This window comes from Vigna unguiculata, chromosome 4 (assembly GCF_037176805.1).
Source record: "Vigna unguiculata cultivar grain cowpea cultivar isolate G323 ecotype 2 chromosome 4, ASM3717680v1, whole genome shotgun sequence".
Lineage (NCBI taxonomy): Eukaryota > Viridiplantae > Streptophyta > Magnoliopsida > Fabales > Fabaceae > Vigna > Vigna unguiculata.
The window spans coordinates 41238309-41249549 of NC_140795.1; the positions used below are offsets into that span (position 1 = coordinate 41238309).

General features: G+C 29.4%; 1 protein-coding gene across 3 annotated transcripts; it reads right to left on the reverse strand.

Annotated features, from left to right (window-relative positions):
- Positions 1–391: 391 nt before the first annotated feature.
- LOC114180360 (receptor-like protein EIX2) lies at positions 392–6226 on the reverse strand. 3 transcript variants are annotated; one of them, XM_085672406.1, is made up of 2 exons: positions 2747–6226; positions 392–602 (listed from the first exon to the last, which is right to left on the reverse strand). In XM_085672406.1, the coding sequence occupies exon 1, from the start codon at positions 6125–6127 to the stop codon at positions 2750–2752; it is 3378 nt and encodes a 1125-aa protein (XP_085528532.1). In that variant the 5' UTR covers positions 6128–6226; the 3' UTR covers positions 392–602; positions 2747–2749. The 3 variants fall into 3 exon arrangements, with proteins under 3 accessions (XP_085528532.1, XP_085528531.1, XP_027922464.2); XM_085672405.1 differs by lacking the exon at positions 392–602 and adding an exon at positions 2159–2445; XM_028066663.2 differs by lacking the exon at positions 392–602 and adding an exon at positions 2159–2463.
- Positions 6227–11241: the final 5015 nt, after the last annotated feature.

The window sequence follows — 11241 nt, forward strand, 5'->3', positions numbered from 1 at the left end:
GGTCAAGTTAACTCAACTCAGGATGGAGGATAAAGTTGAATTTGTCTTAAAATAAAAATTATTTTATCCAAAAAAAAAAAAGAAATATAAGATATTTCAATTACTCCATTGAAACAAACTTTTTAGATGAAATTGAAATATTATGTATTTTAATTTCTTAAAAATTTTTTAAATCCCTCGTTCAAACATATGATTAATTATTTTATAAATATTTTACGTTATAATGGCTATTAATAATTGGATTTTTAAATTATGTTAGATATATTTGATTATTATAAAAGAAAACACACAACTCAATTTTTCCACTAATGTTATGAGTTGTAAGGAATATTCATTTTGTAATTTGTTACAAAATCAATTTGAGACAAAGTAAATTCCAGCATAAAAGCACATAGAAACTTAAAGTAATTTAAAATCTCATATGAAATAGCGAACGAACTTGAAAGAAAGTTATCCCAAATTATATGATTGGATCATTTCAATTATCACTACAAGAATGTTGATAATGTCAGTCTCGACGCGATGAACGACACCAAAACCATTGATGTGAAGCTTATTTGAGTCAATCAAAGGACGATAAATAGTAGCTTCTTGATTATTATCTGCTAAACCGACACGAACAACAAAAATATAATAATCAGTATAAGATATGTGGTCAAGTCCACCCACAATATGAATATAATAATTATTAACAAAGCAAGAAACATAATTTTTCTGAGTTAGAAAATTCAACTCAGCAACCAATGAGCTCGCCGAACAAGTTTGGATAACATTGATACATAAATATGCATTTCAGTGGCCAACACAGTAATAATTCATCTCATGCTTCATTCAACATATAAATATGCCAATTTCAATCCATTCAACCAAAAATCAGGCAAAATATACTAAATATACATATTAAATCAACACTTTGCATCTCAACACCGAATCCTACACATCACTGATTTCATATTTAACATACACCAAGCCAATACACTAAACGTGATTCACCAATCAAAATAAATTTTCCGCAACACCAACTAACCAAACCACAATACACATTACACATGACAAGAAATTAAAATTAAAATAATAAACCCTAAAGACATTTTAGCCACAACCTTTTCAAAGCTCTAAACTTGCTTTAAAATACACTATAACGAACCCTAAAGGCCCTCCAATGAGTCACGCACGACTACTTACCAATTTTAAAGTCGCTGTAACTACATACTAAAAAACCCTACATACATTCTGATCACACAAACTTCACAACTCAAAACAAACTTTGTTAAAAGTACACTTTATCCTTTTTCATTCACATCTACATTTATCAACCATCACTTCGAAACCATTATCACCTACGTAGACATTAACATACATAATCAGATAATTGATAAAAAAGAAACCATATAAAATTAGAGGAAATTAGGTTAAAAAGAAAAACACTCTATAAGTATTCAACAGACAAGAAATTAGGTTCAAATGCTTGTTTGTATTTTTTTTTTATATTTTTTAATGATTTTTCATGGTATAAAAATTATTGATGAAGTTTTAGAATATTAATCTAGTTAGGATACTAAAACATCAGGATAATGCCTAATTAACATGATTTATTAAAAAAAAATCCTAATGTTTTTGAATGAGAATTGACTACATTATTAATTTTTTAACGAATATATAACTATTTAATTATAATTATTATGGTTAAAATTATTATTATTGTTAATTTTAATTTCTCATTTCACTAATAATTTGTTAATGTTATATTATTTATAAGCTAATAGGATTTATTCAAAGAGAAAAAACAGATGGAATGATTAAAGAAGCAAAATGTTTAGATTATACTTTGTACTTTTTACATGATATTTTACTCAAATAAAATTGCCAATTATTTTTCAATGATTTTTTTAATTTTTAATTTCTATATTACAATGATTATAAATAATTTTTCAAAATCTGTTCCCAAAAAATTAAAAATTAAAATGCCGTGCATCGAGTCCAGGCAGATTCCAAGTTTAATCTAAAACTATTAGTTAGGGTTTTGCATCAATTCATCCTTCAAAATTTCAATTTTTTCATGAGATAATTTATTTATTTTTTCAAAAAATTAAAAAAAGAAAGAAAAGGAAGTTGTGAAAACCTACAAATATGGATGATTGCAAATGACAAATAAAGCTGTGGCAAGAGAACATGCAGTATGCATATATCAAAATATATTATTAAAATGAAAAACTAAAACAAAAGTACCGTCAACCAAATGTGACAGCATCGTTGACATGGAATGAAAATTCTTACAATTATAATATGACAACATGAAAAGACAATCAAATAAATATGTTTCTTCAAGCAGACATATATATTGCATTACATTATAAACCTCAAACACTAAATATCCAATGCCTCCAGCAATTCACATGAAGCCTTCATGGCCAGATTGAAATTGTGAAGCCAATCCCCAATAAACTGCACATTAATTTCGTGCTACAAAATCAAATTTAACCGTCATAAAATATACCTATTACAATAGTGTCTTTTGAAAGCAAACAAAAATCATATGTTGATATGACGGTGTTTACAACATTTAAAATGAATTTTTGTAGAAATTCTTTGAATTATCTTTTCTAAAATCATGTTGTTAATTTATTTATAGATTGGATACACTTTTCAGTTGACAACGCTCATACATAAGTTTAAAAAGGTAATGGAGACCGAGAATAAACACTAGAGTTCAAACAGAAATCAAAGAAGTTATTGGAATCAATACCTGTTATCCTTTGAGCAATCTGTTGGCTATGTTTAGTTCAACCATTAGAAGTATATAGTCTATTAGTCTGTTCAAGAATCTCATATAAGCCATTCTCCATGGTTGCCAAAGAAGGATTGGCCCTAACAAGCCCCAAAAGCCTGCAAAGAATCCTAGCCCCAAGCTCATGTATAATGCTCTATAGAAAACTGAATTGTCATCTTCACCATAAATAGCTGGTTCTTGAGGTTTTTGTATTGTGTCGTCTCCAGGACAACTTTTGTTAAGTTGCTCACCACAAAGATCAATATTTCCTTCAAAACAAGAGGCACCAAAGGTTTCAAAATGTCTTCCCCGAGGGATTCTTCCACTGAGATTATTGTTTGATAGGTCTAACACACCAAGACCATCAATGTTGGGAAGTGTAGAAGGAATATTGCCTGACAAATTATTTCTTGATAGGTCAAGGAATTCTAGCAAACTTAAATTCCCAATATCAGAAGGAATTTCTCCATGTAAGTTGTTTCTTGATAAATTCATAGAAACTAATCCGAGTAAATATCCAAACTCTTTTGGTATTTCACCGGTTAAATCATTACTTGAGAGATCAATGCTACTTAGAAGAACCTCAGGATTCCAAAATACATAATCATGACCTTTCCACATCAAAAACACGTTAAAGTAATAAATAACAGTGCCAACTGATTTAGATGAAATTACTCGTCCCCTTTCAATTTGTCTTGGAATTAGGTTTCTTTCCTTCATTGCATTAAAGTCCCTCATACAAGTTGGAATTCCTCCAGATAAGTGATTCATCGAAAGATCCAAAAGATGAATATTCCACAATAAACAAATTTGGACAGGAACAGTTCCAGTGAGGCGATTGAGTCGCATGGTCAAGATTTTCAACTCTTGTAGATTTTCTCCAATCCATGAGGGTATTGGACCAGACAACAGATTTCGACTCATGTCAAATATAATCAAACTAGCACAACTCTTCAGTGTGGAAGGTATTTCTCCAGTTAGATTATTGTTTCGCAAGACCAAAGCTTCCAAATTACCAAGAGTACCCATAGACTTTGGAATCTCCCCTGATAGTTGATTATTGCTCAAATCAAGAAATTCTAACGAATTTAGATGTTCCCAACAGTCGGGAAGTTGTCCTTTTATTTGATTATTTGACAAATCCAAAGTGTGGATATATGCAGTTTCTACTTTTCTACACACAAAGGAATTTAAATCCGAAATATTATTGTTCGAAAGATCCAATGCCACAAATTGTGAGAAAAAGGCAGGAATTTCACCTTCAAGTTGATTTGAGTTTAGAATGAAAACCAGTGTAAAATAATCATAATTAAACTTGATTGGTAAATTCGGAATTGTACCTTTGAGACTGTTGTAAGAAATATTCATCCTACTTATAAATTGTGACTTTTTCCAAAACCATTCTGGTACGAAGTCATCAATTCCAGCATCAGAAAGATCTAGAAAGTATAATTGAGTTTGAGTTTGTAGCCAACTTGGGAAAGTTGGGCCTAACTTGCAAGAAGCTAGTCCTAAAATAAATAACTGGAAAGGTGGAATCCAGTTGGTAGGAAAGTTTAGAGACAATGAGTTGTCGGTTAGGTCCAAGTGTATCAATTCAGACAAGTTTGTGAGATGCAATTCATTGATTTCACCTTTCAAGTAATTTTGCTCGAGGTGAAGATGCTCCAAATCATAAAGCAAACCAATGCTTTTTGGTATTCCTCCTGTTAACTTATTGTTGGAAAGTATTAAATTCTTTAAAGATGTAAAGAGTGAAAGATTAGGTAGCCTTCCTGTAATCTGGTTAAAGGATAAATCTAGACTTTGGAAGTTGCAGAATGAAGCATTGTGAATGAAGCTAGAAAGTTCCCCACTCAAGTTGTTGTACGAAAGGTGTAATTCTTGCAATGTGTTTATATTTCCAAAGGAAGATGGAATCTCACCTTGCAAATGGTTAAAAGAGAGGTCAAGATATTCAAGAGAGTTAATCACTTCCCCAATTCCACTTGGAATAGGATTTTCTAACAAGTTAGCCGGAATAGAAAGACTTCGAAGATTGGCAGTGTAGTTGAAAATCCAATGAAATATAGCCGCTGATTTTAGTAGATTATAAGAGAGATCAAGAGTGAAAAGAGAAGGCAGAGACATTTTAATGGAAGCAGACGCCACAAGAAAACTTCGGTCAGTAAGGCTGCAATTATTCAAATGAAGTTGTTGTAGTTTGGAGCTGTAGTTCAACAGATACTGAAATGCTGATGAAGTCAAAATATTATCAGAGAGATCAAGGATAGTAAGAGATGTGGACAATTTGGAATGAGAACGAAACAAAGATGAAATATCATTATCAGAAAGATTGCAATTAACCAGCCTCAACTCCCTCAAGTTTGGTATAAGCTCATTGATCATATGACAAGAGGACCCAAAATCAGGCAGCGACGTCAAGCTAAGCGTTCTTAACGACGAGAGAGAATATAGCCACTTTGCATCATTAATTTTAAGATAGTATAGTCTAAGAGTGTGCAACAGAGGAAGATTTCCAACCTGGAAAGGTATAGCTCCAGAAAAATAATTTTCATCGAGATCAAGATAACTCAAGTGTGACAGGTTTCCAAGTTGATTGGGGATTTCTCCTTGGAGATCATTGCCTCTTAGATCAAGATACCTCAAGTGTGAGAGGTTTCCAAATTGATTGGGGATTTTTCCTTGGAGATAATTGCCACTTAGATCCAGATACCGTAATCTTGTAAGCTTCCCAAGCTGAGAAGGGATTGTTCCCCTAAGAAAAGTTTCTCTAAGATCAAGATACTTCAACTCTGAGAGATTTTCCAGTTGAGAAGGGATTGCTCCATCGAAAGAATTTTCTTGAAGATCAAGATACTCCAACTTTGAGAGATTCCCCAATTGAGAAGGGATTCCCCAAACAAAAGGCAGATATGATAGATTAAGATATCTTAAGTTTTCGAAGGAGCCCATTTGCTCTGGGATTGGACTTTGACCAATGCCAAGAAGATTATAACTGAGATCCAAATATTCCAAATTTTGCAAGTGAACCAGTGAAGTAAGATTGATTGGATCAATCAAATAATGCAATGTTGAAGCACGAAGATCAAGTACTTGCACATGACCTGTTGCACTGTTGCATTGAATGCCTTTCCATTTGCAGCAATTACTTGAATTGTCATCATTCCTCCATGTTGACAGAATGCCAAAGAGATCGATGAGGCCATGTTTGAAGTTGAGGAGTGCTTCTCTCTCTCTCTCAATGCATTTCACTTCTGAACTCTGTGATGGCGAGATGAATTCAAGAGTGGATACTTTGGAATGCAAAAAGCACATTGAGATCGCAAACAAGATTTTCAGAAAGTGGCCACCCATTTCAAAATTCTGGATATGAAATTTTGAGATGCAAAAAGCACAGTGACTTGTTATGAATATTGAAAGCGGAGCATGTAAGAACCAAAATAGAAGATGATAAGCTTACCATACCCTGTTTCCTCTCAGCCACAAAACACAAAATTAATTTTTATTCATTAATATTGCCATATTATATGAAACTATTTTTTTTATGAATTAAAATAGGGAAGATTTAGTTTAAGATTAACGAAAAAACTGAAAATATCAATAAAAAATATTTTATTGACCAAAAATAAGACTTATACAAAAGTATCATTAAAAGTATCTAGTTCACTAATTAAATATTTAGATAAACTACTTTGACAAAAAAAAATTAATAAAAAATTATAAATAAAGTAGTATGTAAATGTAATAGAAAACTTAGTTTTATAAGCTACTTTAATAGAAGCTTTAATTAAAAATTATAAATAAACTAGGGTTCTGACACAAGTAAAGGGAATATTAGTCTTAATATTAATTAATCTCGAGGGAAATTACTAAAATTTAAACTAAACATTTTAAATTTACGACAAAAAAAAGTAGAGCAGAAAAGACTCTCTTCAAGATTAATTATATATTAACATTAATTTTTTGTCCAATAATTATTTTAGATCAAACACATTATCACCTCAATCAATATTGGAGTTTCAAACTAAAACTATTTTTTTCTTATTGTAGTGAGTTAATATTTGTTGTATTGAACATACTATTTACTCTAAATTTTAGGCTTAAATTTCTCAAGTCAACAGAATAAACCCTTTCATTAAAATCCATTTATTTTCTTTTTTTTTCTTTTTCCTTGCTCTCATTCACTAAAAAAAAAACAATTTAACTTTTAAATAATAGTATTTGACCAAAATGTAATGTTACTAGAGTCAGCTTACTTATATCTAAAATGATGGTACTTGCTTAAATACCTTTTTTGTCCTCATTGTCGTAGTGTTTATAGCGGATGATCCTCATTTTTATCGAATATTTAAAATGGTCTTCATTTTCGTAATTCGTGTTTTATTTGTACATTTTTTGTGATGTCGTTTAAATGAGTAACGGAGCACTGTACAGGTGGCACTGTTTGTATTAAGTTGCATTGGTGTGTGTTACGTGTACTATACAGGTGGCTAATTAACGTTAACTTTTGAATTTGGGAGAAATTTTGTAATTAGGTTTTTCGAACTGTGCAATTAGGGCTTGAGTTGGATTACAGTCGCGCTCTTCATTGTTGGAGGCGATTTCTTCATCTTTGACTTTCTTGAGCTCGGATTTGCAGGAGAAGCAGCTAATACTTGCTATTTATCCCCAAATATCTAATTACCACACCTGTACATTACACTTAACACATCCCAATGCGACGTAATACAAACAGTGTCATTTGTACAGTGCTCCGTTACTCATTTAAACGGCATCACAAAAAGGACCAAATAAAACACGAATTGCGAAAATGAGAATTATTTTAAACATTCGGTACAAATGAGGATCATCCGCAACAAATACTACGAAAATGAAGTCGATAAAGGTATTTAAGTCTTTTTTTTTTTTTTTAAGTTAGAAAACATAAAAATACTTTTAAATATAATTTTACATTATGTAAGATTTATACGTCTATTAAGCTAATGCTCACGACAAAAGTATAGTCGACTTAGTCAACTCTAAGTCGATGCTTTCTTAATAAATAAAATTATGTATTAATGTCTGATATGTCGATGTTAAAAGAGTCTCGTCAATGTTAAACACTAATAAATCTCTTGGCCAACTTTAAGATCACATTAATTTTAAAATAAAAGAAATGTAATTAATTTATGAATTAAAATTTAAATTGATTTCTAATATTAGGTATCAAAATTTTAACAACTTACATTATAAATTAACTAGCAAAGTTTATTATAAACATGCATTCTCTATTAAAAATGTATAAAATCTCATTATTTAACATTTATTTGAAAAGAAAAGCTATAATAATCTTGAAACAATTTACTTTGTTAAATGTCAGTAATTTTGATTTCCTTTTCAGAATTAAAATAGAGAATTTGATGTTTGACAATGAAATAGAAAATAATTAAATTTCTACGCAAACAACAAGCTTCGACTATCAACCTCACATGAAGGGTTGCATCATGTAGAACCCATATACACGCAGCTTTGGGTCTCATCAATATCAATCAATACATTATTTTTTGAATTTTCAAATCTTCTGTTCGTAAAATATGGGTTAGAAAATTAAACACCTCGGTCACATCAATACATTATTATAGTCGTAGAAAATATAAATATAAAAAAGAATTCTACCATGCAGATACCCCTAAGGAGCTAAGGATAATACACATTCCTCTTTAAAGTTCAATTTCTAATTTTTTTAAAGATAAAAATATTTAATTACAGTTTGAGAACACAGGGAATCTCTCTGTTTTTAATATATTTAATCGTTCTACAGCTTTGACATTCAGGATTTACAAATTTTTATTTTTATTTTTATTAGAAAATAAATTCTAAACTCATCAATTTAATTTTATGAATCTATTTATACGATAATGTTTCAACCACTTATATCTTATATTTCTTCATTTATATTTAGACCACTATAAGTCATCGTTCACTCAAAGATGTCTCTTTTTCATTCATTAAACAAAATAATTCTCTATCTAGTGGGTTCCGAATTCGTTATATATTTGTATATTTTTTTTAGGGTTAAATATGTTTTTGTCCCTTTTGTCCCTCAAGTTTCAGTGAATTTTAAAATTAATTCTTCTTCAAAATTTTATACCAATTTAGTCATTCATCTTTAACGATGCATAGATTTAGTCCTTCTTACCAAATTTTGTTAAGTTTATTTGACATTTTAAACGTATTTTATGATAAAATTTGAATAAACATTGAAGCGAAAATGTGTCAAACGGCATAAACAATTGAAATACTATTATGAAATACGCTTGAAACGTCAAATAAACTTACAAAATTTGGTTACAAGGATTAAATTCACACATTTTTAAAGATGAAAGACTAAATTAGTCAAAATTTTTGAAAAGAGACTAATTTCAAATTTCACTACAACTTGAAGGACAAAAGAAATATTTAACCATTCTTTTTATCACTGCATTCCTTTTCGAATATACGTTTATTTACAAACATTCTCGCTAAGGCAATCATAGATGCAAAGAACTTAAGTTGCTTAATTTCACAATACGTACTTGAGAATTGAAATTGCTTAGTTTATTATGATTATGACATACTCATTTTGCTACTGCTGGATTACTTTGTGATGATTTTTTTTTTTTGGGCTATCATTTATTACTTTTAATTTTAAAATAAATTTATTCATACAAATGAGAGCTGAACCATTTAATAACTATTGAGTATATATGGAAACACCAGTAAGTCTAGAAAAACATTATTGGGATTCATTTTGCATAGAGTGAATTTTTTGTGGTTTCAATAAATTCATATTATGCATCATATCATGAAATTTTAAAATGATAAACAGAAAACATATCTAATTCTTTTTTCTTTCTCTCTCTAGTACTAAAAATCTCTTCTCCAGAAGAGCATAAATTTTTCTTTATGATTATTATCTACAAACGCTCTATAAACCATTGAGCTCCGATAATCTAACATTATAGAGAGGGGTATGAAATGTTCCCTTAGAGCACATACCCAAAATAAAGTCCAATAATGAAAATACAATTGTTAGTAATAAAAAAGTAAAAATTTGATAGTAATAACAATAATAACAAGATAAAAGTTGAAAGGAGTGTCTAGCTTGATCATATTCCGAAAATAAAAAGCATAAGGTTAAATCATTCCATAGGTCCCCATTTTTGTAGTAAAATTTCAAGTAGGTCCCCCCATTTTTATTTGACTCAATTGAGTCCCTATTTTTGAAAATTCGTTGCAATTGGTTCCTTTCCGTTAGTTGACCGTTACTGGTGCTAATTATGTGCCACGTGTCAGCACGTGGTTTTTTTGACTTTTTTTTAATTTTTTTTTAATTTTTTTTTAATTTTTTTTTTTTTTATAATTTTTTTTTTAAAAAAATTAAAATTGCCACGTGTCAATCTGACATTGTGCCACGTGGCAGAGACAGTGTGATGTGGCAGTGGCAGTGCCACGTGTCAATATTGAATATGAAAAGTCTCAATATAGTCCCTGTATTTATTATTTTGTCTCAATTTGGTCCCAATTTTTTAAAACTGAATCAATTTTATTCCTATATCAGATTTAATTTTTATATAAATTTACAATGGTATTTTTATTATAATTGATATTTTTAACAAAATTAAATTTATTTAAATGTGTATTTTGTACTAATATTTATTTAAATTTTATTTTAAATATTTATATATCCATAATTTATAGATAAATGTTAGAGTTGCTTTAAAAATAAAAACTGGTTAAATCATTCCATAGATTTATAATTTAACCATAAAAACTTTATAAATTCAAATATAAAATTTAAAAAAAAAAATTATAACAATTCTAACATTTGTCTATAAATTATGGATATATAAATATTTGAAACAATATTTAAATAAAGTTCAATGCAAAATATACATTTAAATAAACTTAATTTTGTTAAAAATATCAATTATAATAAAAATATCATTGTAAATTTATATAAAAATTAAATCTGATATAGGTATAAAATTGATTCAGTTTTTAAAAAATTGGGACCAAATTGAGACAAAATAATAAATACAGGGACTATATTGAGACTTTTCACATCCAATATTGACACGTGGCACTGTCACTGCCACATCACACTGTCTCTGCCACGTGGCACAATGTCAGATTGACACGTGGCAATTTTAAATTTTTTTTAAAAAAATTATAAAAAAAAAATAAAAATTAAAAAAAAAATTAAAAAAAAAATTAAAAAAAAATTAAAAAAAGTCAAAAAAACCACGTGCTGACACGTGGCACATAAATTAACACCGTTACTGGTCAACTAACGGAAAGGAACCAATTGCATCGAATTTTCAAAAATAGGGACTCAATTGAGTCAAATAAAAATGGGGGGACCTACTTGAGATTTCGCTACAAAAATGGGGACCTATGGAATGATTTAACCAAAGCATAATGTAAAATTTTGTACGATCAAGCTAGAC

Coding starts and splice junctions, on each gene's coding strand:
- LOC114180360 (XM_085672406.1), bottom strand. CDS start 6,127: ATGGGTGGCCACTTTCTGAAAATCTTGTTTGCGATCTCAATGTGCTTT.